A 25,908-nucleotide genomic window follows, 5' to 3' on the forward strand; every position below is an offset into this window, starting at 1 on the left:
TGGGGCTGGGACCCTGATCCCCTTGGATGCCTCCATCTTGCCTACCCCATGAATGTCCCTCCTAGGAAATATGGGACCACGGGCAAGACACACCAATCCACCCCTCGTCCCACAGCAGATTCGGCAACTGACGTACAGCAGCGGAAGAGAGGGGAGAAAGGGGAGGATGATGATAGGATCTCAGCATACCAACTCTGGTGACCTATGTGAGCTTTGGATGGGGGAGAGAGGTGAAGGGGGAGACAGCAGCATTGGATATCAGGTGAGGCGGCAGGAAAGGGAGGCGGAAAAAAAAGGGAGGCGAAAATTGCTAGGGAAGGGAGCAGTTGGAGGAGAAGTGAAGAAAGAGAGTGGGGAAGAATGGAAGGTTCAGGATGGGAGCAAGCAAGCTTTTCTTGTTTTTAGCTACTTAGCTTCAAATTATTTAATTATATTAGTTATTTTTCAAAACTGGATTGTCTCGAGTGGTTAGGGGGGAAGTTCCAAACTTTGTGCACGTAAGGATGCATGCATCATATCTTTTCCCCTAAAACACACACACACACACACACATATTAGATATTAGCAAAAAATAACATTATATTTCCTTAAATTATGTATTTTTTGTCTAGGTGCTTAAAAAGAAAAACAAATACAAGTAGATTTGCAGAACTTCTGAACTTTGAGTATTTTTTTTAGCAATGAATATTCTTTTTTAAAAGTAATTACTGTTAAAATTTTAGCAACAAAAAACAATATGTCTAAGACAACAGATTTAAATATATTTACATAGCTTCTGACAATAGAGTACACTAAGTAGGGCTAGTTCACCCTACATACATTATTTTTTAAATCCAAATATATTAAAAACAAATGAAGCAATAAAATCTCTAAGAAAAATTTTAAACACTAAAAAATATATAAAAAGAGCGGTCCAAGGAAGTACGAGGGTGCCTGACCAAGATGAGGGGGCACTCGATGCGTCCCATTCCATAAGAAAACTAGGATGCTTATGTATGTATGTATGTGTGTGTGTGTGTGGATGTATGTATGTATGTATATATGTGTCCATGTCTGTATGTATGTGTGTGCATGTCTGTGATTGTGTAAATATGTATGATGTACACATGCATGTATAGTTGTGTGTGTGCATGTGTTTGTATACATGTATGTATGTATGTGTATGTGTGCAAAAAGCATCCAAAAAAGCATGGTTCGCTATCATGTCTGTACTTTATACAAGGGCATCAACTTCTACAAGCTCACCATTCAGTCACCAATACATACTTAATATTTTAATATTACAAAATTGACTCCAAAATTGACCGTTCACAATTAAAAGATTAACATTAAGAAATAAATAAACGCCCTCCACCTCTCTTTTTTGGAGGTATTGAGAAAGTATCTCAAGTGTATCCGAGAAGTATCAGGACTCAGGAGTATCTTTTAATTTTAAAAAACAGAACACACAGCAATGAAATATGTATCCAAGAAGTATCCAACGAGTATTGGCATCTGACATTATCCAATATAGACAAAGCATGTGATTTGAAGTATCCATGATTCCAAGTTTGCAAGTCTAAAATTGTAACACCCGCTTATAATGATCTTGCATAATCTAAGTCTCATTTATCAAGCATTTTCAGGTAAAATATGTGTCCATCAACATTAACATATAGTTGAAATCTATCATCAATCAAGTTAGATTTATCCATAATGTAGTGCAGTTGCATCAAATTCCAGGCATTAATAGGAAATCAAAATAAGGAGAAAAAGCATTACATGTCATGATTATTAGCATTCTTGAGTGCACCAAGACACCAAGCACAAGTTCTCTCACTAAGATAAAACATGCTAGTTTAATAAAACAATAATATTATAGGTTTATAATAACCCAAAATAGGAGAATGCATAACGATGTCATATGAGCAAGAGAAACCTCTTAACATCACAATTAACAAATAGATAACCAAATAAGACTGAAAAAGTAAGATGCTCAGTTGCTCACTATATAAGTTATAACACAATACAACCAAGAAGTAGTAAGTAAATAACAGCCATACTTCCTATAATGAGGTGCATCTCTATCAAGGCGAGCAAGAGTTCCAGCCAAAATCGAGACCTGCAAATTTATTAAGCCAATCAGCATTAGATAACCACTAGCATTAAAGAACTGCATCTCAAAAGTGTAAGAAAGAAGATATATATATATATATATACTGCTCCACAAGAGCAGGTTTGGTGCTTGCTCCCAATGGAAAATTCCATTTCTGTCCCTATGTAATGTTGGATAGTTGTATCTTGTGGCGTATCGTGGTTTTACTTATGCATTCTTACCACTGTTCTAGAAAGTGGACAAGGCAGCTGCACATGCAGCCAACAGACATGTGCAATCCCTGGTCACTATGTGGGATCCACGCAACGCTAATGAGTGCCAAACTACATTGCAATCACCAGCACATACATATTGGCCTAGATAGCCCACATATGGGGCCCAAATAATATGACTTTTAAGCTAAAAGCGTAAGTCAAGCCGCCCCCCCCCCCCCAAACAACACACACACACACCACAACACACACAAAAAGAAAAGAAAAGAAAAGAAAACTTCTCCTGTTCTCCTTCCACCTTTCCCCTCCTCAACTCTTCCTCCTCAATCTAAGTAACGTAGCACTAATTATAACTGCAACTATAATAACAGAAAGACCACAATAAAACCAAAGTATTACAACTACCCGATACAATAAATTAGTGTAAAAGTGGCATTTCCTAGTACGAACATGCGTCAAGCTTGCTCTGGCAAGAGTAGTATGACTCTACCAAATGTAAATACATGTGTATAAATATGGGGATGTTTTAATATCCCCAACATATTGGACCATTTGAGTGGATGATCAGCATCATTCATTAAGTTCCATATCTTAAGATAAAGTAGACAGTTCAAGTACAACGAATAGCTTCGTTCGCATCATCATTAAACTCCTTTTCAAGATCTTATATTCCTCTCTCAATTACTAACAAGACTTTCAAAGGATACTTCTCAAGTTTAAGTATATTCTCCCGTGCTTCATGAGAAAGTTCCCTATAATTCTTCACAAACTTATTACAAATTCCAATTTTCCCTATTTATATATATATACTGCTCCACAAGAGCAGGTTTGGTGATTGCTCCCAATTGAAAATTCCATTTCTGTCCCTATGTAATGTTGGATAGTTGTATCTTGTGGCGTATCATGGTTTTACTTATGCGTTCTTACCACTGTTCTAGAAAGTGGACAAGGCAGCTGCACATGCAGCCAACAGACATGTGCAATCCCTGGTCACTATGTGGGATCCAAGCAATGCTAATGAGTGCCAAACTACATTGCAATCACCAGCACATACATATTGGCCTAGATGGCCCACATATGGGGCCCAAATAACATGACTTTTAAGCTAAAAGTGTAAGTCGAGCCCCCTCCCCCCCACCCCCCAAACACACACAAAAAAAAAAGAAAAGAAAAGAAAACTTCTCCTGTTCTCCTTCCACCTTTCCCCTCCTCAACTCTTCCTCCTCAACTCTAAGTAACGTAGCACTAATTATAACTGCAACTATAATAACAGAAAGACCACAATAAAACCAAAGTATTACAACTACCCGATACAATAAATTAGTGTAAAAGTGGCATTTCCTAGTACGAACATGCGTCAAGCTTGCTCTGGCAAGAGTGGTATGACTCTACCAAATGTAAATACATGCGTATAAATATGGGGATGTTTTAATATCCCCAACATATTGGACCATTTGAGTGGATGATCAGCATCATTCATTAAGTTCCATATCTTAAGATAAAGCAGACAGTTCAAGTCCAACGAATAGCTTGGTTCACATCATCATTAAACTCCTTTTCAAGATCCTCTATTCCTCTCTCAATTACTAACAACACTTTCAAAGGATACTTCTCAAGTTTAAGTATATTCTCCCGTGCTTCATGAGAAAGTTCCCTATAATTCTTCACAAACTTATTACAAATTCCAATTTTCTCACAATCCATCTCAATCCTTCTCATGCAAACTTTTCTTCTGTTTTCCCATTATGAGTTTACACACATAATATTTACCATACCATGTTTTAGCCATAACTTTTATGAATTTCTGCCTCCAAGTTGTATCCACTCATTTTAAAAGCTCAAAGTACATATAAATGAACACAACCTAAGTCTCTCACTCACTCAAAGAAAATGTCGTCCTCTTCATTTTGACAAACACAGAATATTTTTTTGCTGCCAATTCATATAAATTCAGCTTCAAAAAGTTGAGTCCTTACTCCACTCCTTTACTTCAAGTTATGGTATAAACTAGCTGCCTAACTGGACACCCCCCCCCCCTTCCTTAATAAATTAACCCTAGCTTGAAGTTCAAGATGACTACACCAAATACACACAATAACCTAAACAAGGTTTAAGCATCAAAAGATGACCACCAATATCCAGAAAAATCATAATATGATCCAATTATTTCTCAAAAAAATCTATTTAGATTAGATAAATGCTAAATAAATCTCAGGTACATAAGCACACCTTACAAACTATGGGATAACTTTAAAAAGAAGAACTAGTCAAAATTGTTTGCAATAAATGGAGGAGCAATATGATTGTTTCCTCCAATAAAGTAAAGATATGTTATTCAAACAGAAACTATACTTGCCCTTCTTCACAAATTGACGTGAATAACATGTCACTAGTGCGGCAACATATGGTCCACCTATTAAAATTCGCATATTAGCTCTAACAAATACCGCTTTAGGATCATTTGGTGTATACAATGAAGTGAATACCCATAAAATCTGCTTCTCTCCTTTAAAATAGCATTAAAAGAAACTACTAGAATCTCAATATAGACCCTCCCAGTTCTATCCCATAGGATAAAGTTACCACCGAACCTAATACGGGACACTCTTGTCATCCTGTCTTCCAGTTAATTAGAGCCTCCTATCAAATTCTAAATAAACTACAAAAAGTCATGTAGAAGATATCAGCTAAGGAAGCTCCTGCAATATTGGCTTTAAACAAAAAATACATGATAATTATCTATTTACCTTTTCACCACTATCATTGCCAACGACCCGTATCTCTAGTCCAACACAAGCAGCTTCAGGAGTGAGGGGGATCTCCTCATAGTTCAGAAACTTGATTGCTCCAGGGTCATAGCGAAAGAAGCCAAAATCATGTATCTGTTTAAGTATATAAAAACCAATAATGTCAGAACGCAAGTTGAATGAACTCTTCAAACAAAACCAGACATGCAGCTAACTGCAAAAATGGCCTGCAAGTGTAATAGATTTATGATCATTTATGCAACCATAGTAGCAACTTCAATAATTGAGCATATAAAGACATTTTTAAAGCATAGTAAATTAAGAAACACATGTTCTACATACATGAATAATTTTATAACCTATGCAAACCCCCTCTTCTTCCTCATCATTTCCTCTTAATTTTCTGCCTCCTCTTACTTCATAAATTTCTTTTGAATTTCTTAATGTTTTTCCTTCCAGTTTTCCTTTGACGTTCCTCTTCTTCAAATTTTTTTCAAACATATGTGATCCCTGCTATCATCCTCTAGCATGTGAGACAACATATGCAGTTGCTTACCATCAGCACTACTTCCCACCAATATCTGGGATATATAACAAGATGGGATTGAGGTGGTTTCAATTAGTAATCTTCAACAGGAAGGTGATGGGCCTTGGAAGGCATCAATGTATTCATAAAGGATTTAGGTACCAGTGCATATTGGTCCATACTAGCTATACTAGATCATAATGTTAAGGTACCGATACCGATATGCTCCTGTACTAGTATTGTACCTACATATGTATAATAGCCTTATCTTTTGGTGTGCCAGCATTGGAGTGGTAGCATATACCAATACAGTCCTACACCATACTGGTTGATATCATACCAATAAGGTACCAATACTAAGTCTTTGTCCATATTACATCTTTGATCACTATAATTTAAGAGATGCTCATTATCGGCCACCCAGTAGGATAATTCAGGTTGTGTCGCAATCCTCAAGAACAAGATAAATGCAGAAAACACGAATTCATAGAACTGAATACTACACCAAAACCTAGTGAGAGATTTGGCATTGGTTTGGACCTAAACTTGACCTATGAAGTCCAGACAGTGGATATATGTCAAGTTCGAATTGGGTCAAATGCAGGTCAATTTCAGATCCGACCAATCAGCAAGACTATGTAGGAGATAGAAAATTTTGTACAGCAACTCCTAAATTTAACCTAATATGAATCATTACAACAGGTCTAAAACTGCACTTAAACTAGCACATAACTCAGGATTTGAGGTATTTGTTGAGTCAGATTCAGGTTGAGTGCAAGTTATATTCTGCTCCACTCAACCATCTTGCAACCCCTTGCAAGAGCTAGAATATTTTGCATGGCAACTCCAGACTCTAATGCATGGTGCATCCTAAAAGTAGCTCCAGAAAATCTGGTCTTAAGGAAGCATATCTAGCGTTCTCACCAAACTACTTGCATGCATTACAAATTCTTGAACTCTCTTATCAATAATTTGCAAATAACTCAACCCTACGCAAATACAATTAGATACTAGTTTCAAACTATTGTCAGCTTTCAGTCAATTCTGCACTTCCTTCATTTACTTTCAGAAGATATGCATATATTCATGTCACTGACTAGTAGTTCAACCTGTCCTATCTACCAATTACTCCTATATTGGTAAGACTCTATCTCGAGAACCCCAAACTGATTACGGGACACAGTTTTGCTAGAACCAGCCGTTGAAATCTAATATCAAAGTCAACAAGAATTTACAGACAAATGATATCAAATACATAAAATGCAGAATTGATTAAAACTCAACACAAGAATCAAGAACAGTAACGTCTTACAGGATCCCTGTATATCGGAAATACTGGAATTTCCTCCCGATTAACAAACATAGCCTCCGCAACCACAGGACCTACATCAAGAAATCATGGAGACAGAACAATCAAATCAAGAACATAACATCACCATTTACGAATCGCAAGTCAAGAAGGGAAAGAACGGGCACAGTACCGGGCTTGACGACGTGGCGATTGGTGAGGATGATGCCGCGACCCTTGTCGACGACGAAGCCGGTGGCGTAGCTGGCACCGGCGGACTCCGTGTCGAATGCCCGTGTGGCGGTTGTCCGGAGGACGACCACCGCCGGTACGACCTTTCTGAGAGCCTTCCGCCAGTCCTCCGCCGTGGCGGCGCTCTCCTGGCACGGCGGCGCTTCGATCTCCATCCCGAGGTCCCCCTTCATGCACGACTCCATCCCATCCGATCCCAGCCTCTCCAGCGCTTCCCCCTCCCCCATCTCCAACCCTTTCTCTCGATCGTGTTAATCAATGGTTAGGGTTCTGGTGGCGGCGCGATCGCCGGCGTGGAGACGGGGGATTTAGGGAAATGAGGTCGAGCGGAGAGCGAAGAGCGGAGGAGGGGCTTAAAAGGACCCAAAAGGAGCTAGGCGGAGACAACGCTTTTCCGGAGCGTACAATATTACGGCAATGCCCCTGACTGTATACCAGCTGGCAGCTGGGCATAAGAGGCTCTCACTTCCTGGTTCCTCCATTGTGCGCTCCCACACCGGCTGTAAGATCACCGCCGTCTTAAATGACGGGCTTTATTCGGCCGTTATCTCAGTAACTCGGCTAATTAGAATTACAAATTTTTTAATTGATGAACAGAGATTTAGCTATAATTTTGTTGTTATCCCATTGTAATCACCATGTAGATATTTTAATGGTCATGACTTCTTTTTTTTGAAATAATTCTAATACGGGGAAGAGCTCCGCCAGTGATTTTTGGGGGTTTGCTATTTTGCCACGTTGGCGGTGTTGAAACTTTGATATCAAAGAAGAATTAAGTAAGCTTTAGCTAATGTAATAAAGATACCAATTATCATTCCAAAAATATGAAAAATAACTCATCCTGTCTCATAATATAGCTACACGAGAGAGCAAAACTAAGTAGTTGCTTGAATTGCGATACTTTGTTGCCCATTGATAGGTCTAGGCGCTTGCATTGGGACACTATGTATTGCTGTCCATTACGAGGAAAACAATGCAAAGAAATAGAGAACTATTTTAGCCAGCCAATATCTTGTGCTCAGTATCAGTAATGCACACTTTGTAGGCATGGGGTAGCCTATGTAGTTATATGCTCGCACATGAGTCAAGAGGCAACTAAGGAAACATGACCTATATTGAGACACCAACACTTTCTTGCTCAAGGAAACAAACATCTTTTGTTGTTTATTAGGGTACAAGATCAACTATGCAGTGGAAACTCTCTTTCTAGTGCAGGAACAAACAGAAGCCCGAATTGGACATCGAGATTCATGTTTGATGCAAAAAACACCTCCTTATAATTGGAGAATATAGCTTTACCTCCACCTTGCACTAAATGAAACTATCAAACTTTGATGTGTATCACATGCATGGTAAATGAAACTCACATCTCGATTCTGTTTTACTACAGCTGACAAACCAATCAGTGCCGAAAAGATGTTCAGATTCATGGTGAACAGATCTTTCTTCTTCCATAATATGATACCTATAATTTCTAAGAGAATCTCTTTGATACTCTAGTCACATTCTTCCAACAACAAAAGAAAGAAAGAAAGAAAGAAAGAAACATTTCACTTTAAATAAGTGCATGCCCCCATACTTTTGACAAAGGAGGAGCAAATGGATTTGACATATACATAGAGATAAAAATGAAAAAGTCCTTGGTCTTTAAGAATTGGTCATTCATCATACCTCTTAACCCACTAGGTATATCCTACTTATTCCTAGACATGCTCCTGAGAAATGAAGAGCTCTTTGCTATCTCCCGCAACGGTTTATCTGTGAATCTAATAAGATTATAAGTAAAACCTCCAGCTAAAGTCCCTATTATAGGTCCAAGAATATAGACCCAAATCGCCTTATAGTTATGCATGATTATGGCTGGTCCTAGGCTTCTTGCAGGATTCATTGATGCTCCTGATATTGGCCTGAAAAGAGAAAAAAAAAAAAATCTTATATTTATCATACCGACCAAAAACTAAAATTTATGTTTGAACTGAATTTGATGGGCACTGTACATCTTTCATCTGCAGGATAATCATGGCTAATTTAATGTTGAAAAGGATAATAAGGTAGAACAGAAGAAAAGATTGCGTAGACTTTTCTGGCAAGCATGATTGAGAGATGATCAGAAATTACCCTGCAATGAAGACATTTAAAAGTATAGTGGCTCCAACAGCAATTCCTGCTAACTCCCCTATCTGAAATACACACAAGTAAATGAATACAGTTAAGAGGAAATAATCTGGGCATTAAGCTATGAGATATTTTCTTTTCTCTTTCGTTTCCAAATGCATCAATTAAGAATCTGAAAAAGGAAACAAAGCAGATACTGACTGCTCTAGTGTCTGTTGCGACGCCTGAAATGACAAACATCAAGCTAAAAGATATAATAATTTCAAAGACAAAAGATTGAATTGGTGATCCAACTGGGGTAGTTCCATAGAAGTGTTCAGCCCTTGGATTCAATAGCAAATATAGTGCACCACTTCCAAGTATGGATCCCACTAATTGCGCTACGATATAAAATGGCACCTGCATGTATGTAAATGAAAATATACTAATAATTAGGACTTTACACCGCATACTTTTATAATTTTATAAGTCATATAAAGATATGAGATGCCAAGCAAGAGTAAACAAAAAGTACATTGATTCAAGAACTTTTGATCAACAGTGTATTGATAAGAATCTAACAACCTTGATTTGAGGATTAAGAACTTAAGATACATTTAACATATGCAGCCTCGTCCCCCTCTTAAAATTAGGCCCTATTTGGGGGAGCTATTGGCAGTAGTTCTGAAGTAGAGCTGTTAGAGGTAGAGCTTTCTGAAGTAGAGTTTATATAAAAAGCTATTTGTTGTTTGGTAACCATATTTCTAAAGTGCTATGGCACTTTAACATGTGTTTGGTAAACAAACTGAGAAAGTATTTTTATATGACAAAATTACTATAAAAAACATTGCATAGTATTATACAACAGAGCATAATAAATTATAACATTTATTAATACATAAATATATGATATAGTATAATATTATTGTAATGTAATATAATATTATTATAATATAGTAATATAACATTATATACTATAGCATAATAATTTAATATAATAATAAATTATTTAACATAACATATCAATGTATTATGATATAATGTAATATAATATTATATTTATAATATAATACAATAATAAAGGTACGAAATATTATAATTATTAGCGTACATTAATTTTTCATAATATAACATAATATTAAATTATTTAACATAACATATTAATGTATTATGATATAATGTAATATAATATTATATTCATAGTATGATATAATAATAGAAAACAAGAATACATTTTCTTGCATGGAAGGGAGTCTGATCCATGGCTAAGATTTTTTGTTAGGACTCCAGCAGATTTTTAGGTTTATAAAAGGACAAATTATGTAATTGTTATATTTTATTATAGATATTTTAGATAAAAAATAGCTTTCCAACAAAGCTCAAACAGCTTTATTGAAAAGCTTCAAAATAAAGCTTCTTCCGGAAAACTATTTTTAGCTTTCTGAAAAAGCTAAAGTAATTTTTCGAATTTTTTATCAAACACCCTTTTTTTCAATCAAAAAGTGTTTTTGGAGGGCCAGAAAGTGCTTTTTGGTCCTCCAAAAGCTTCCCCAAATAGGGCTAGTCTTTTGCTAGAAATAGACTTAACCAGACTGCTTTATTGGAACAAGCCATCTTTTTATATCTAAGTAGTTATTTGATGTGCATAACCTAAGATCCAAACCAGGTTTTTACTTGAAGGAAGATTTGTTTTTTCGCGAGTAATATCTAATCCGAAACGTCAACAAGCATGCCACTAGACCTATCTTTTGGAATTCAGAATCTTTGTCATTAGTTCATGACATTCTTCCACTCTCAGTTCGAGTGACGTCATATATGCGGGCTGCTCCAAATTTGACAATGACAGTAGGCACCTTTATTGATTCCTAGTCAATCGGCATATCTATCTAAATGGATTTTGACTCCAACCTATACCAAATTTGATTGGTTTCGAATCCAACAATCAGATCTAATTTTGGCTGGGTCTGAGACTCAAATACCTGCCCGTCTATCTATCAGTTTAATCTAACATTGTATGAAATAATGGCCAATATGATATCATTATGTTAAGAGACTTTCCCATCCTCCCTTGTCCATTTTCTAATGAACCTTTTAATTACCAGATAAAATGACTAAAAGAGTTGTTTTTTAGAAATAATAACTAAAACATTGTCAATCTCATTTGGATTATCAAATTATATTTAGATATCTCAGTCAATATATTGATCCAGCATCAAATTAACAGTCCCCAAGATTCCATACATTGACTGAGATATTGGCCATTCGGATTGTCGACACTCTTTTTTTTGTGAAAAAAAAGGTGGGGGAAGAAGAGAGAACAAAAGCCCTCCCAATAGCAACCCATGAGAACCAGCCAAGAAAGTGAGATGTTCATCAGCTAACCTGTTTCAATGGGAATTGCTTGAAAACAGAGAAGGTAATGGTGACAGCAGGATTGAAATGAGCTCCAGAAATGTGTCCAACGGCGTATACCATCACCATAACAATCAAACCCCATGTAATGCAAATCCCTGGAAACGTCACCTGGCCATACATCTTGTTCACAATCACCGATCCACACCCGGCAAACACCACGAAGAACGTTCCAATGGCCTCCGCAATCAACTACATATATCATTGTACAGCAATAATGAAAAAAAAATCACAGGTCATTAATATTGTAAGGTATTGTATTAGCATGCAAAAAAATATATATACCTTTTGTGTGACATTCACCATTGCAGCAGAACAAAATCCCGAATCCCGGTCGGGGCTGCCGCAATAGCTGCCATTTTCCACCTTGATCTCTGCCTCGTTGTAATTGGATGATGAAGAACCCATGGCCAATGGAGATCAAAATTCTCCTTGAAAGAAGAAGAAGAGTGGGGTAACGAGAGAGGTTATGAGAATAATGAGAGAAGGGTCATGAGAATGAGATGGTGGTCAACTGGCGTTCGTAGGATGAGGAGATCTTATAGGAGAGTTTTTCGTTGGTAGAAGTTTTATAGGATAAATGCTGTTTTTTCAGTTAGCTATCTTCAGAGTCCTTCGCTTTTTTAACGGTTCAGAGGATTATACGGAGATAGATAAGAGTGGAGATTGAAAAGCGAGATTATCTAAATCCCCATTTTAACATTTATCATGGATTATTTTAACACCATGTATGACGTTATAAGGTCCTTTGTTTCGAGTTTTGGTGTTGATTTTTTTTTTCCACAAAAATTCTTGCCACCATTTGCCTAATTTTTTATTTCCTATATTTTACTTTTTAAAAATAAAATCAGAGAAAATAAGAGAAAAAACATGTTGGTACTATTGTTTGTATTTTTTATTTTTAAAAACAAGAAACTTATACTTTTTATCACCATCATGAACACCGTCTCCACCATCACCATTGTCGCATTTGTTGCCACTACTACTGCCGCCACCGCCGTTATTGCTTTCATCACATTATTGTCGCCAGCATTTCCACCTCTATCACATTGCCAACACCTAGGTCATCACCATTACCGCTATTGCCACACAATTATTGCTATCATCACCGCTTCTATCGCCTAGTTGGCACTTCTGCCACCATCATCACCTCCACTACCTTCACCGCATCACTATTGCCATCGTCATTACCTCTACCATATCACTGGTACCCTTGCTACTATGATGCGCCATCCTCGCGGTCATTACCACCTTGCCACCGTTGCCGCCGCCAGTATTTCTCCTGTCTCCATTATTACTACCATCATATCTGGCACTATCATCATGTTTTAAAAGATAATTGATGGTACCAAACATATTTATATTTTTAAAAATTAAAAGAATAAAATTTTTACCTCTCTATTATGAAAATAGAGAAAATAAAAATGATGCCAAACTGTATATAAACATCTAGCATTGTCGTTAAAAAGCATTTTAGTGACAAAATGTTCCATGCAACCATTTATACGCATCATTTTCAAAGCAAGATAATGCTACAGCTCTGACATTTCATCTTCAGTGCCAATAAAAGTATAAGGTGCTTAATTTCCAGCATAACTGAAGTAAGAAGAAAAGTTTACTTGCTTCAACTACTTTCACAAACGTTTGAAATGAATTTGTGGCATCACAATGTTCAGGACAAAAGAAACAACCTGTTATGAAGGAAAAATGAAATTCTATTGCACGAAGAAGCTGAGTGTTTATTATTTTATCAACACTTCAACAAAGACACCACACAAAAGTAAAGGACAACAACATATGACCTACTAAATATCAACAATTTCACCAGTCACCTGATACCATCGTGGCCTGGACTGGCATCACCCTGCTATCTTATTTTCTTATAAAAAGACAACAGACAGTAAAACCAAAACAAAGTGATCTGTCATTTTGAAGGCACTTCCGAAGGGCAGTTGCCAAGAGACAGCTCGGTTGGAGTGCAGACAAAGGCCCTTTGCTGCAAATGCCTCCAGCTCTGCTCCATACTGACCTGCACCATCTCAGCCAGCATCTTCTTCGCCTTACCTGCACGATCCTCACCATCTATATGAGACACAATATTACTCACTATGTTCTCGAGAGTGTCTGCCTGCAACTCTGACCTTGAATATGGCGAGTTCCTCAGTAAGTGTAGAAGGGTGCGAGCTTTTGATTGAGACTTGGGTGTCCCCTGAACAGTGAGCTCAAGAAGACCAGGAATTACACCTTCTCCAAGAATTACTTCTCTGTATCTACAGCGATCACTTTCACACATTGTCAGAAGGGCTCCTACCGCATGCTCCCTACTTTGGGGAGAGCCTTCCTCGAGAACTTCGACTACTGTGAGAACTCCACCTTCTTCAGCTGTCAAAGCAGTTCTCCCCTCGTCGGAGGCCACCAATGACTCCAAAAGGGCACTGCACTTTTCAACTATTTTGGAGGATTTCTTCCAGCTCTTCAGTAAGTTGATCAAAGGGGCAATAGGTCGGAGTGAGAGGATGGTGCTGATATTATCTGGAATTGTGGAGAGATTGTAGAGAGCCATAGCAGCATCAACCTTGGCTTGTGAGTTTCCATCTCTAACGATTTTGACAAGGAGGGGGATGGCACCAGCCGCACTGATGGTGGGCTTATTGATGGATGAGGCAGAGAGGGTAAGGATAGCAGCAGTAGCATACTCCTGTAAGCACAGATTTGTTGATTGCAAGAATCCAATGAGTGGCTCAAGTGCACCAGCATCCACTATCCTTATCTTGTTCCTGTAAATGAAAGTTCACATTGAATTCAGTAAACATTTTATACAAATTTGAGCAGCATTACATTACATATCAGATTACTCTAGTTGTATGACTGAACCTAGCATAATTATCGTAATAGCTTCTAAGTGTTGCAGTTCACCAACATGCACGAATGCAGACCATGGAGAGTATGTGAGTACAGAGAAGTGTGAGACAATAATTTTTGGAATGTACAAATTAAGCCTTCTTCTTTCTCCTACTGAGAAAAGGTTAAGAAAGTCAATGCTACATCACCAACAATTATAGCACCTTTAGCCTTTGTGCTCTTTCAATTGCACATAATATATTAGGACTCACGTTGGCATATGTTTAGTTCCATATCGGTTATATACTGGGTAAATCTTGAATACCTATACAGGGCCAAGGAGCCCAAAATAATACCTTCTGGCTAGCTTTTTTGGATGAGGTATTGGATTATTGCAAATAGTATTAGAGCGGACCTAGCTCATGACCCATATATACTAGGAGACATTGCAGCACGAGTCTATTTGAATTGACCATGAGCTGATCGTGGTGTTTGTGATTGAATTTGAATGTATTTGAATTTTTAGCCTAGCGAAGATATTATAGCTTAAATGGGGGGAGTATATGAGGACATGTGCCCACATTAGTTATGCACTTGGTAGATCTTAGGTACTTATACAAGGCCAAGAAACTCAGATAACACCTTCTGACTAGCTTTTTTAGGTGAAATCCTGAGTTGTTACATAATAATTATCCATAATGCTACCAAAGTTTGTCAAAAGAACCCATCTTTTGAGTAAAGAAAGTTTACATTGACACATTCTGGTTTTGCATGCCTGGCACTAATCAGCTATGACTGCATAGGCCAATGAGTCAGCACAATATGAGTTAATAACAATGAATATAGGACTGATAACCATTGATAGTATAGTAAAGAAATCACCCCCCTCCCCACCCCACCCACACAGATGACATGATCTTCCAATGAGTTCCTTTTGCTTCACCACCAAGAATATGCCGCATCAAAGCCATATCGGCTAAATGAACTGATGTCTGATCCAAGAAAGCTTGCTTTGATATCTTATATGAATAGGTGTTGAAATCCAAGTGAAGGGAGTTATGCAAAGACAAGGACCTGTAGTAAAAAAGTTTTACGGCCAGCCAGCCAGTACAAAGATCTACCTTAGTTGTACAACTTCCATGCATACATCATGGTAGAAAAACTTTAATGTTCCTATAAGCATAGAAGTGATTTCCAGACAAAGAGGTGAAAAGGCAATCCTTGATAAAGTATAGACTATAGGCCAAATAACATAATTGAAGATTGGAACACAATTCACATTGATTCATAACTCTGAGCTTCTTTAAAGTACAAACTGCCCCATGAATTAAACAACTCTTTCTATCTCACAATTCAAATGGATGCTAATAACTTCATCAACTATACACAAACATACAGATCTGTGCATACATGCATATAACTAGAATATTGTTAGAGGAACAAAAGAATACTTTTTTTCTAGATTAATGAAGCATGATGATGTACAGGACCATCTCTTTCAAATTATAAAATCAGGACACATAATGATCCCCCTGACTCATTATGATGAAAAAAATTGGTGGTTGGGGGGGGGGGGGGGGGGGGGGGGGGGGGGTGTGTTGACATATCAAATGCATGTAACAGGGCATATGAAATAAAGATGTCATATTGGAATGACATGTATGCCTACAAGATTTGTGGTTTCAGCCTGATATCTTGGGAAGAGGTTCTCCCATAAAATCTAGAAGGTTGGTGAAAAAAAAACCAGCCAAATTAGTTACATGGTATAACCTCTTAAAATTAAGGACGAAGATTGTTAAGGTTGTTATACAGCCACATATGCATGATTTTTATAGATATTTAAATGGAAAAACAAATTGTTTAAACAGCAAGAAAGTTGACTCTATTTTTGTCCTCTTTGTCCCCTTTCTGTTATTCTGCACAACCACATTGCTTTCATATTGTAATAATACCGAAGAATGACAGACTTTTCTTCCTCCCGAAATCATCAGCATCTTGTTTTATCCTCTTTCCTTTCCTAGTCTTTTTCAATGCTATACACATGCCTACACACACACACACACACACACACACACAAAGATACGAGTTTTAATCACTCTACACTTGAACACCCAGGAATGATTTGCCATTTTTGAACATCATCACACCTGTTTTCTGATAGCACTAAAGGAGACAACCCTCTCCAGAGGCTTAGAAGGAGTCTAAAACTAGAAGAAGTGGAAGTATATGTAAGACATAAAACTATAAGCCATGAGCAGAACTAAAACTCAATACCATATATGTAATTAATCAAAAAAATGAATACTATTTTTAAAAAAAAGGATTTGAAAGACATCTTGATGAAGGGGAAAAAGAATCTATTTGTTTTTCAACAAATAGAGCAAATGACCGAATAAAAGTGCATTTCAAGCAAGATCACTTTGCCTAAGCATGTCACTTCGACATAATAGATGAATCTTTTCAGAATCTCTACCATAGATTCATTTCATATCAGTTGCAAAAAATAATCAAGGCCATGCCTAATTACTTAATAGAAGCTCATAACAAATTATCATTGTTCAAAAGAAGAGTGCATCAACAACAATACTCTGGGTTTCTCAACATAAAAAAGACATCATCTAAATTATATAGAAAAATTAAGGCGTCATGATGACAAATAACTTACATGAGAAATGTTAGCTCCCACAAAATTTTATGGGATATACAAAAACCGATCAGATCCTTCACGTTGTGCAAGGAATAATGGTGGCTCATTAGATGTCCACCAAATATTCCTCAATTACTCCAATACAATATAATAATAATGAACAATAAGAACGAAAATGAGGGTGCCAACTGGTTGAGTTGGTAAAGGAACGGGGTGTTGGATACCAGTGACCTGGGTTCATCCCACTCTCGGGTTTCCTCCAGTCTTAAGTATGGAAGAAAAAAAAGCAGGTTCCCTCCCATCCCAGTATGCAAAAAGTATTATGGGAAACAATTGCTTATGTTGCTTGCAGATATCCTTCCATAAACTTAACTGTTAGCCAAAGTAATGAACTCCAAAATTTCTCCATTGCTTTGACAAATCGGACTACAAAAGTAACCATAGAAAATTTGAAACCTTCAATTTATCTCACTTTGAAAAGAAAAAGAGATTAATTTATGCCGACTACCCACAAAACCGAAGACAAGTACCGAAGGAGAAAGAGAATTAACAGAGTGACAGAAGAACTACGCAAAGTTTCGACTAAAACAAACACAATAGAATAAGTTACGGTTCGAATATAAGTGATCACAAACCAGAAAAACAAAAAAGAGCAATTTTTGCCATGGAAAACACTAAAGCTCGCACCTTTCGTCCTTGACGGCGAGATTCAGAAGAGCAAGTATGGCGGCCTCGCCGGACTGCGGTTCGCCCGAACGAAGCATCACCACGAGGGGATCGACGGCACCGGAGAGCTGCCGCCGATGCTTCGATGAAGTCTTTGTCAGCCGTCGGATCACTCTTGCCGCCTGGATCCGGCACTCCACATCCTCCGATCGGATCCGCTCCATAATCCCCTTCGCCGCCGCCTCCTCTTCCCCCCGCCCGCTGCCATCCTCGCCGGAGACCCGGGCCTCCGACGACGCCATTCCACTCCCTGGATTCGTCCTCTCTCTCTCTCTCTCTCTGCCCCTGGAGCCGTGAGCGGAACCATGAGAGGGAAGAGGGGACCTCGGAAGGGCATTTATGCAGGACAGCGGTCGGAGATAGCAGCGCCGACGATTCGTTAGCGCTCCGTTAGTTATCAGGACGGAGCTCGTCCCCTCGCGCGTAGCCGACGGCTCGTCTCGGCTAGCTTGATCGAAATTCTACTATTTGTCTTTGCTCTGGAGTTCTGGCATGTGAGCATCAGACGGCTGGGATTTACTGAAGGACGGTGGTCCCCGGTAGTTCCATCAATAGGATTAAATGTGCCCCCACATCAGGACCGTCGAAAAATGTGACGTGGATTCCTATGGGCCGTCCATTGAGCTGATCGCACGGCCGACGCGTCATCAGGGTTACCTGAGTGTGGTCCAAGGAGGCGAACGGCGACGATTAAATTGTGAACCGAAGCTCATTACTTTGGCCACTGCTTGGACTTGTGGTGTAGGACCGCTCTTGAACCGCTAGTAGCCGAGGTGGTGCCGGGTGTGATGTACTCATACGTGGGACTCGAGCCAGAGCTCAGAGGAGTAGCTGAGCCGGGCCTACGGGTGGGGAGGGTATGAGTAAAACCGGTCAGGGTGCCCAACACACGGCCATTTCTGCCGGCATCGAACATTCTCCTGGCGGGGCGGGGGCCCAGTGGGGGCTGCTACGCGGGGGTGGGCTTGTCCCTTCCTCCCCCTACCCCTTTTTGCATTAGCAAAAAAAAAAAAAGAAAAAAAAAGAAAAAAAAAAAAAAGAGGCGAACGGCAACTCTTTTGGTTCGAGATCTTGATCAGGATCGGACGACTGTGGATTCTTGATTTATACTTTTGGGTGGAATCAAGGAAGAGAGAGATGATATGGATAAACACGAATTTTAAGGAGCCTCGAGGTAACTTCGCCGCCGTGGGAAAAGTTTAAATATTTAAAAGACTGCAACTACATGTACATTCAGCTGACATGTAACACATGAATCATGTACCTGTTCTCTCCTTCCAAAAGAGAGCTAGAGTTAAAAATTAAGCTTGCAAGTGATTTCATTCACCTTTTTTAAACTTATTTTACGGATATTATCTTCGTGAAAAAGTTTGGGGAAAGCATCTTAAGAAATTTTTTATCAGAGTACAATAATAGTTTATTGATTGATGACTAAAGAAGTTTATCAATCGGCAACTTTGCTATTTTTTTTACTTGAACAATTGATTTAAAGTACTCCATTTTCTTCCCATTGTCCGTTTCGATTCGGAGCATACCAAGCCGTGCTAGCGATGGAACAGGATGAGTCTAGCATTCAAAATAGAAAACTGGAGAGAGAGAAAGAAGAAAAGAGAGAAAAAGATAAAAAAGAAGAAAGGAAGGAGAGAGAGAGAGAGGGAGGAAGGATTGCCAGAGATATCTGGGGCCAGAGCAAGAGTTCGGCCCTCTGGACTTCTATTTCTAACGAAACAAAGGTCCGTCAAGCTTTTTTTTATTTTAAAAATTGAAAATAAAGTTGGTAAGAAATTTGCCGATTTCACTAAAAATTTGGACTTATTTTTTAATTTTGAAAATTTTGGCCGACTTCACATAAAATTTGGGCAAACCCGGCCCTTGCCGACTTCATTTAGAATTTTCAAAATAAAAAAATAGGAGTTCGAAAGGCGAACTCCTCTCTCTTCCCCTCTCTTTTTTCTCTCTCCTATTTTTCCTCTCCTTTATCCTCTTTGTTGTATCGATACAGGCGGGACACAGAACAGCATAGGAATGTACTTAACCGTGCTACCAGCCAACTGGCATGGGCTCCGGTACCGGCACGATGAATCTTGATTGAAAGTATAATTATCTATGTAGTCACTTACCTGCATAATTTTTTTTGTTTTGTTGTTGTTGTTTGTTTTCTGAGGAAGGGGGTGAGCGATGCAAATTACATAGGCCCCGGATAAACATGCCCCATCAAGTCAGAACAATCCAGTTTTCTCAGTTCTCTTGATTATAAGCATAGCGCGCTTAGCAAATAGCTTTCAATCTAGTCAAAATAATATTTTCCGCAAGATAAGAATAGGATGTCTCAAAACTTTAAACTTGCCAGGAGATGAATCATTTATATAACTCCTCCTTAAAATATATAACAAATATGTATATTGAAATATATAATAGATATGTATAAATTCAAGAGCTTTTGATTCCAAAGACCTAACAGTATTAAGTGGATAATTCGCAGTTGTATCAGAAAGAAAGATTCATTAGTTATCCATGATTCTCATCCAATTTCCAAAGAGTCAACATTCCTCCAAGATGCATCAGCAAATAATATTGAACAATTATAATCGCATGACATTGATACCATATTTATTTGGCAAATAAGAACCCTTTAATATTCTGTAACCAAAACTGCAAGTTCTGTTTCTTAATAACTATAAATAATCTGACAACTTGCAATAATTTGAAGCAAGGCAGTATAATTTAAAAGGGCAGATATTCAACTCTTTTTTTTTTTTGGTAAATGATAGGAAGGGAGGGGGTGGGACCAGCCCACCGCGTAGCAGCCTCCACTGGGCCCTCCTTCCACCAGAGAATGTTCGATACAGGTCGCAGGTTTCGCGTGCCTTTTGCGACTCGTGGGCTCACTCCACTCGGCTCATTGCCTTTAAGTGTGGGTACGTCACCCCAGCGCCATCTTGGTACAAGTGGAAGGAAAGCATAACCACCAACGAGCCAACTGAGCGTGGGGCATCCGGTCTCCTAATTTAATCGACGCCCGCGCATTTCGAATTCGGGCGGAATTATCGCCCTCCTTACCACTAGGTTACTAATTTGGTGGCAGATATTCAACCCTTCAAATAGTTGCTCGCATCAAATGCACATGCACAAAAATAAAGAGCTTCCCTGCAAATACAATGGATATTAAGGACCTATCTGTAAGATTTTGTTTCTTAAGCACCATGATCCTTCCTATCAAGAAAACAAAATTAAGTGCTTGTTAAACAGAGCAGATAAAGAGCCTGACACTATGTCACGCTCCATCCAAATAAAGCTTCCAAAATGGTGAGCCGCATAGGAGGCATCCAATCAGCTGCACCATTTGCTTCCTTGTAGACGTATGTGGCCTGATGGGTGCCACACTCCTGCAATAGTCTGCGATTATCGAAGAGCAGTGGTCTACTCTCGTCTGCATGCCTCCGACCCCGGATCCAGTCAATCACTATGACCAAGTTGCCATCGAGAATGAGCCGTTCTGCACCCAGTGTTCGTTGGGCAAAGGAGATGCCTTTTTAAGAGGCTCTGAGCTCAGCACACACCACTAAGAAAATCGAAAATCTCCTGCCGCTACTAGTCTGAAATCATGATCTCTGATGACGAAGCCTATACCTCCATATCTTCCGATATCGGCTACACTGTTATCAAAACTCATCTTTAGAAAGCCGGAGGTGGAGGCACCTAGAAAGTCATTACAGGACAGGAGACCGTTACACAGTTAGTTGCCCGGGAGAAAAGCAGGCATACAAACGTAAAGAGCTTGCATGCAAATACAATTGATGTCAAGGATCTATCTGCAAAACCTCCCAATAATTTTGTGCACCTTGATGACGGCAGCTTAACGGAAGCCAATGAAGCCAAGGGCTCCAGCCATGGGATGGTACAAGGTGGAGATGAGGGGCTCGCTTGGTCGTTAAGGAAACGGACGTTAAAAAGCAACCGATCCTTTTCCTTCTCTTCGCAGTTATCCCATCACATGCCAATACCCGTGCGACATAAAATAACATAAATTTTTTTAAAAAAATGTAAAAAAATTAAAAGGTAGCTGAAGGCGTTACGTCCGGAGGCCGTAATTATCATGCAATGCTCCTGCTTACGTGAAACCTGGATCTCCCCCACGTCGGCGTACACGTGGTCGGCAGGATTTGTTTGTATATCCACACGTCGGACCGACTAAATTTGATGATGCGACAGTAATGAGTGATGGGAAACACATGGCCCCCGCCCCCGCCAAGGATGGGGGCCACCGGAAGGATGCCATACGATGGCCTTAGTTTAGACTCCACCCCTTTCCCGTTTTGGAAGTTGTAACCGAACCATGGTGGGCCGAGTTTGCTTTGCCAATGGGATAAATAAGTAGGCTTTAAGTTAGGAGGTGGTTGTCATGGAATCTACTATATGATGACAACCAAAATCATCAAACATTGTATTTTTATTTACATGCTATGGTAAGAGATTTAGTAAAAATATATTTCTTTGGGTAGACATCTCTTGATAATATTTCTGAAAATTGATTTTATATTTGATGTATATTTTGACATATTTCCAATGATCAATTATTAACTTAGCACGAGCAATCACTTATAGTTAGGTGCTCGTTATTGCAATATTGCTATACCATAAATCTGAAGCCAAAACCTGATTAAAGTCATTCCATCCCTGAGTCATAAATTAGGACCTATGGTACCAATGGGCAACCATCAGCTTGGATAGAGTTCAAAATCATAAGATAATAGTAGGCAAGAATTGGCCCGCGAGAGTGGTAGGTTATCTTATGTACACGAGCGAGTTAAAAGTTGCAAATATTGATCTCAACCAACATGATTTAGAGATCTCACAATATTTGATCAATTGAAGCTTTAATGCTTTTGCTTTCAAAGACGAATCTATTATAGGCATTGAGTTAAGACAGTTGCTTTCTTAATTAATTGAGTGTCTAGAATGATGATAATGATATATTCTTAAATTTTATGATAAAATAGTTTTTATTAAACTATATATCCCAATATTATTGGACAAATTTGTATTGCGTACAAATTTTATCCTACCAACCACGCATCTATCTTTTTATGCTCATATAGGGTTAATTATCACCTAGTTATTCAATCACACTAGCTCAAAGTTCCAATTATGTATTGCTCTCTTTTTTTTTGATAGCAGATCACCTATACTTACTTTCATGTATCAGTCCCAATCAATATTCATGAAGACCGAAGAATGTCCGAGTTTTTTCATTCTTTCCTCCACTTCTCTTTCTTCTTATGAGATCTTTTTTTTCTTTTTTACTTTCATTTTAGTTGATCGAAAACCAATCTTAAATAGATTTTGAACAAGCTAGCACTATCAGGCAGTTTGTTCCCAATTAATTTTGAGAGTTTTTATTTCCCCTTTTCTTTTTTGAATAAAAGATGATGTGTCACTTTGTTTCCATTCATCAAAGGTGAATACAACGAACGGACCAACTTAAACTTGGAAGAGAGAATTCAGTGAGAAAATATAAGCTGAAAAAAAAGAGTTCCAATGGCAAGATCATGCTTTTCTCCAAGATTAATGCTTCCTAAATCTTAGCCAACATGTGCTCATTTATTGGGAAGCATCATTTTGGTTCCAAGCTTTGTTAATTTTCATGTACCTTCTCAATCTTAATTTCTTTAATGGACTTTGATCTCGATATAATGCGAGAGGATGTAAAGCTATATAATGTATTTGTGTAAATCATGGCTTCTTATGTTTGCCTCTCAAGTGTGCTCATTGGAAAGTGATCATTTTGGGTCCAAATTAAAATACTGACAGGAAACATTTGGTGGCATGACCTTTCATTAACCTTATAAGTACCCAACAAACGCCCCTACGAAGATGAAGAGATCATCAGTTGCCTTCTAACCAATACCTAAAAGTTTGACAGGTGCCTGTGTTCCTCGTCGTAGAGGCTCATGCAGACAAGTTAATCGTTAGTCAGTCCCTTGACAAGTAAACCTGTTAAAAGAAAACAAATCAAGCTTAGTGTTAGCTCATTTTTCCGTCGTCGGAATAATTGTACTGTCCATATAGGTGATCCCTATTAGTCGACGATGAATGATAGATGATAAGACCTAACACTAGTATCACGGTATGTTTCTAACTCTGTTCATTACCATAACTAGACCAATTAGCTTTATTAAGATTGAAGGAAATTGAAATGATAGGGCACGGGACGCATCGTAGAGTGCTATGCATCTTTGGATGGCTGCCATCAGAAGACCGGACAGCTTTGTTTGATGAATGCCTATTTTCTGATGGCAGTCATTTAGGAATGTACAGTACTTTATGGTGTAGTCACAAAGGTTAACTAATAAATTTTGCAGCAGCTTACCTTCCATTGATGGATGCCCCAAACCAAAATCCTACATCTTTGATGTTGGGTTGCGGCGAGTTTCAACTACACCTTATTTTTACTTCTACTTTGATTACATATTTATCATGCGGTATGATTGCCGAACGCAGGAAATGATCAACCGACAAATTGGCTATCTCGGACCATAAATTATAAATGCAATCGTGTGACATATGACAGCATCCAACCCCCGTTTGTGCTTTTATTTTGTCACCTTTCCATTTAGGCATGAAGAATGATATATTGGCAAGCACAAGCACGCGTAATAGAGGGTCCACAGAGAAGTGGATATCACTCAATGCCTCAATGGAGCTGGTGTATTGCCTAAGACAACTAAATTTTCCATCTTACAGTATGATGGGTTTGGACATTAGGATAGGTCCATTGCTGAGAGAAGTTCCAAATTTTTACCATAAAGACAGTGCTGTATTTCTTTATCAAAAAGAGAGAGAAAAAGATAGCACCGTATTTCTCAAATAATAAAAGAATGATAGGCTATCATATATATATATATATATATAAATTCTTTATTACTTGCATATTTATTAATATTCTTTGTTAATTATTTTGTTTGCTCTAGGAAATTGGTTGTTAAATTTGAAGGTTTTTTTCAGTAGCATGGATACATGCCGAGGAACTTGGGTTCGCTTTGTGAAACCCAAGGTGGCGTTCCTACTATACTTCTCAAAAGATGGCCTGCATTTTTTTTTTCCAATCGTACTATAGTTTGACATTAGGCAATAGCAGATGAGAATATGATCTTTGTCGTCATCTTATTGTTTTTAGGCAATAGCAGATGAGTTTCATCATTTCTTATATGAGGCGTACTACAAAAAAGATTTGATAATAACATAGATGTGTTTTTTTATTAATGAATTATGACATTAACACAGCGTCCCTTGAAAGGGAATAATGATGCCAAATAAAGTTGGGCAGAATTCTGAAACTTGAAAATTGGATGCTAAAAATTCTGTCATGAGAAGCACGTATATTATGCATATGTATACTATTGGATATCAATCATTTTTACAGTACACCAGCATCGATATTACAAGCATTCCTTACAGACTCTATCATCAATCAAGACTAAATAAGCGATGGAAAAAAAAAATACCTACTCGCCACGGTGGAGATCTCATTTAGTAACCTTAGTTTACTTTTGAATTATTGTTTTTTAATTTTTTTGACTATATTTTTAAGATAACTTTAATCTGCACTAGAAAGACGTTGCACCAATAACTTCGATCTAAATCCTGCTTTCACCTGATTTTTGGCTGAACTTTGCCCTCCTAGTTCTTAAAATAAAAAAACTTTGATCTTCATTAAAGAAAATAATATTAAAGTACATGGTAAGGTCAAATATGATCCTCGAGATGACACTTAAAAAGTCTAAAGAATGTTAAGTTATAACAGTGTGGCATGGGCATCTGAAAAAATATAAAAAATAGAGCCAAAATTGGAGTGATATCAGAGTTGGAGAGTTTACATTGATGTGATCAATTGACATACAACTAACCTGCAATCAAATAATTAATTGGGAAACAACGAGAAAGGCATGTTAAACCTGCATGCTGATGTAGGTATCCACATGCCACGAGAGGCACAGCTTACCATGCGAGTCTCGCCTAAATATCTGGGAGGAGCAGACAAAAGTACTGTGGGGAGTCGCGTTCTTCA

The 25,908-nt window shown here is 38.2% G+C and overlaps 3 protein-coding genes across 4 annotated transcripts in view; all 3 read right to left on the minus strand.

The window, feature by feature from the left end:
- The window catches only part of LOC103702051 (protease Do-like 7), a 31,393-nt gene extending 23,937 nt beyond the window's left edge, over positions 1-7,456 (minus strand). For both annotated transcript variants that reach the window (XM_039127095.1, XM_039127094.1), the window contains exons 1-4: positions 7,062-7,456; positions 6,893-6,963; positions 5,055-5,189; positions 2,043-2,101 (exon numbers count right to left, since the gene is read on the minus strand). In XM_039127095.1, the coding sequence (XP_038983023.1) occupies positions 2,043-2,101; positions 5,055-5,189; positions 6,893-6,963; positions 7,062-7,347 (551 nt within the window). In that variant the 5' untranslated portion in view covers positions 7,348-7,456. The remainder of the gene's footprint in view (positions 1-2,042; positions 2,102-5,054; positions 5,190-6,892; positions 6,964-7,061) is intronic.
- A 1,190-nt stretch (positions 7,457-8,646) lies between these two features.
- LOC103701924 (probable aquaporin NIP-type) lies at positions 8,647-12,130 on the minus strand. Its single transcript, XM_008784142.4, has 5 exons — positions 11,912-12,130; positions 11,597-11,818; positions 9,437-9,634; positions 9,239-9,300; positions 8,647-9,027 (listed from the first exon to the last, which is right to left on the minus strand). The coding sequence occupies exons 1-5, from the start codon at positions 12,032-12,034 to the stop codon at positions 8,814-8,816; spliced, it is 819 nt and encodes a 272-aa protein (XP_008782364.1). The 5' UTR covers positions 12,035-12,130; the 3' UTR covers positions 8,647-8,813.
- A 1,188-nt stretch (positions 12,131-13,318) lies between these two features.
- LOC103701923 (U-box domain-containing protein 3) lies at positions 13,319-18,240 on the minus strand. The gene is made up of 2 exons (XM_008784140.4): positions 17,802-18,240; positions 13,319-14,403 (listed from the first exon to the last, which is right to left on the minus strand). The coding sequence occupies exons 1-2, from the start codon at positions 18,080-18,082 to the stop codon at positions 13,551-13,553; spliced, it is 1,134 nt and encodes a 377-aa protein (XP_008782362.1). The 5' UTR covers positions 18,083-18,240; the 3' UTR covers positions 13,319-13,550.
- Between the last annotated feature and the right edge of the window lie 7,668 nt (positions 18,241-25,908).

Source organism: Phoenix dactylifera, chromosome 6 (assembly GCF_009389715.1).
Source record: "Phoenix dactylifera cultivar Barhee BC4 chromosome 6, palm_55x_up_171113_PBpolish2nd_filt_p, whole genome shotgun sequence".
Taxonomy (NCBI): Eukaryota; Viridiplantae; Streptophyta; class Magnoliopsida; order Arecales; family Arecaceae; genus Phoenix; species Phoenix dactylifera.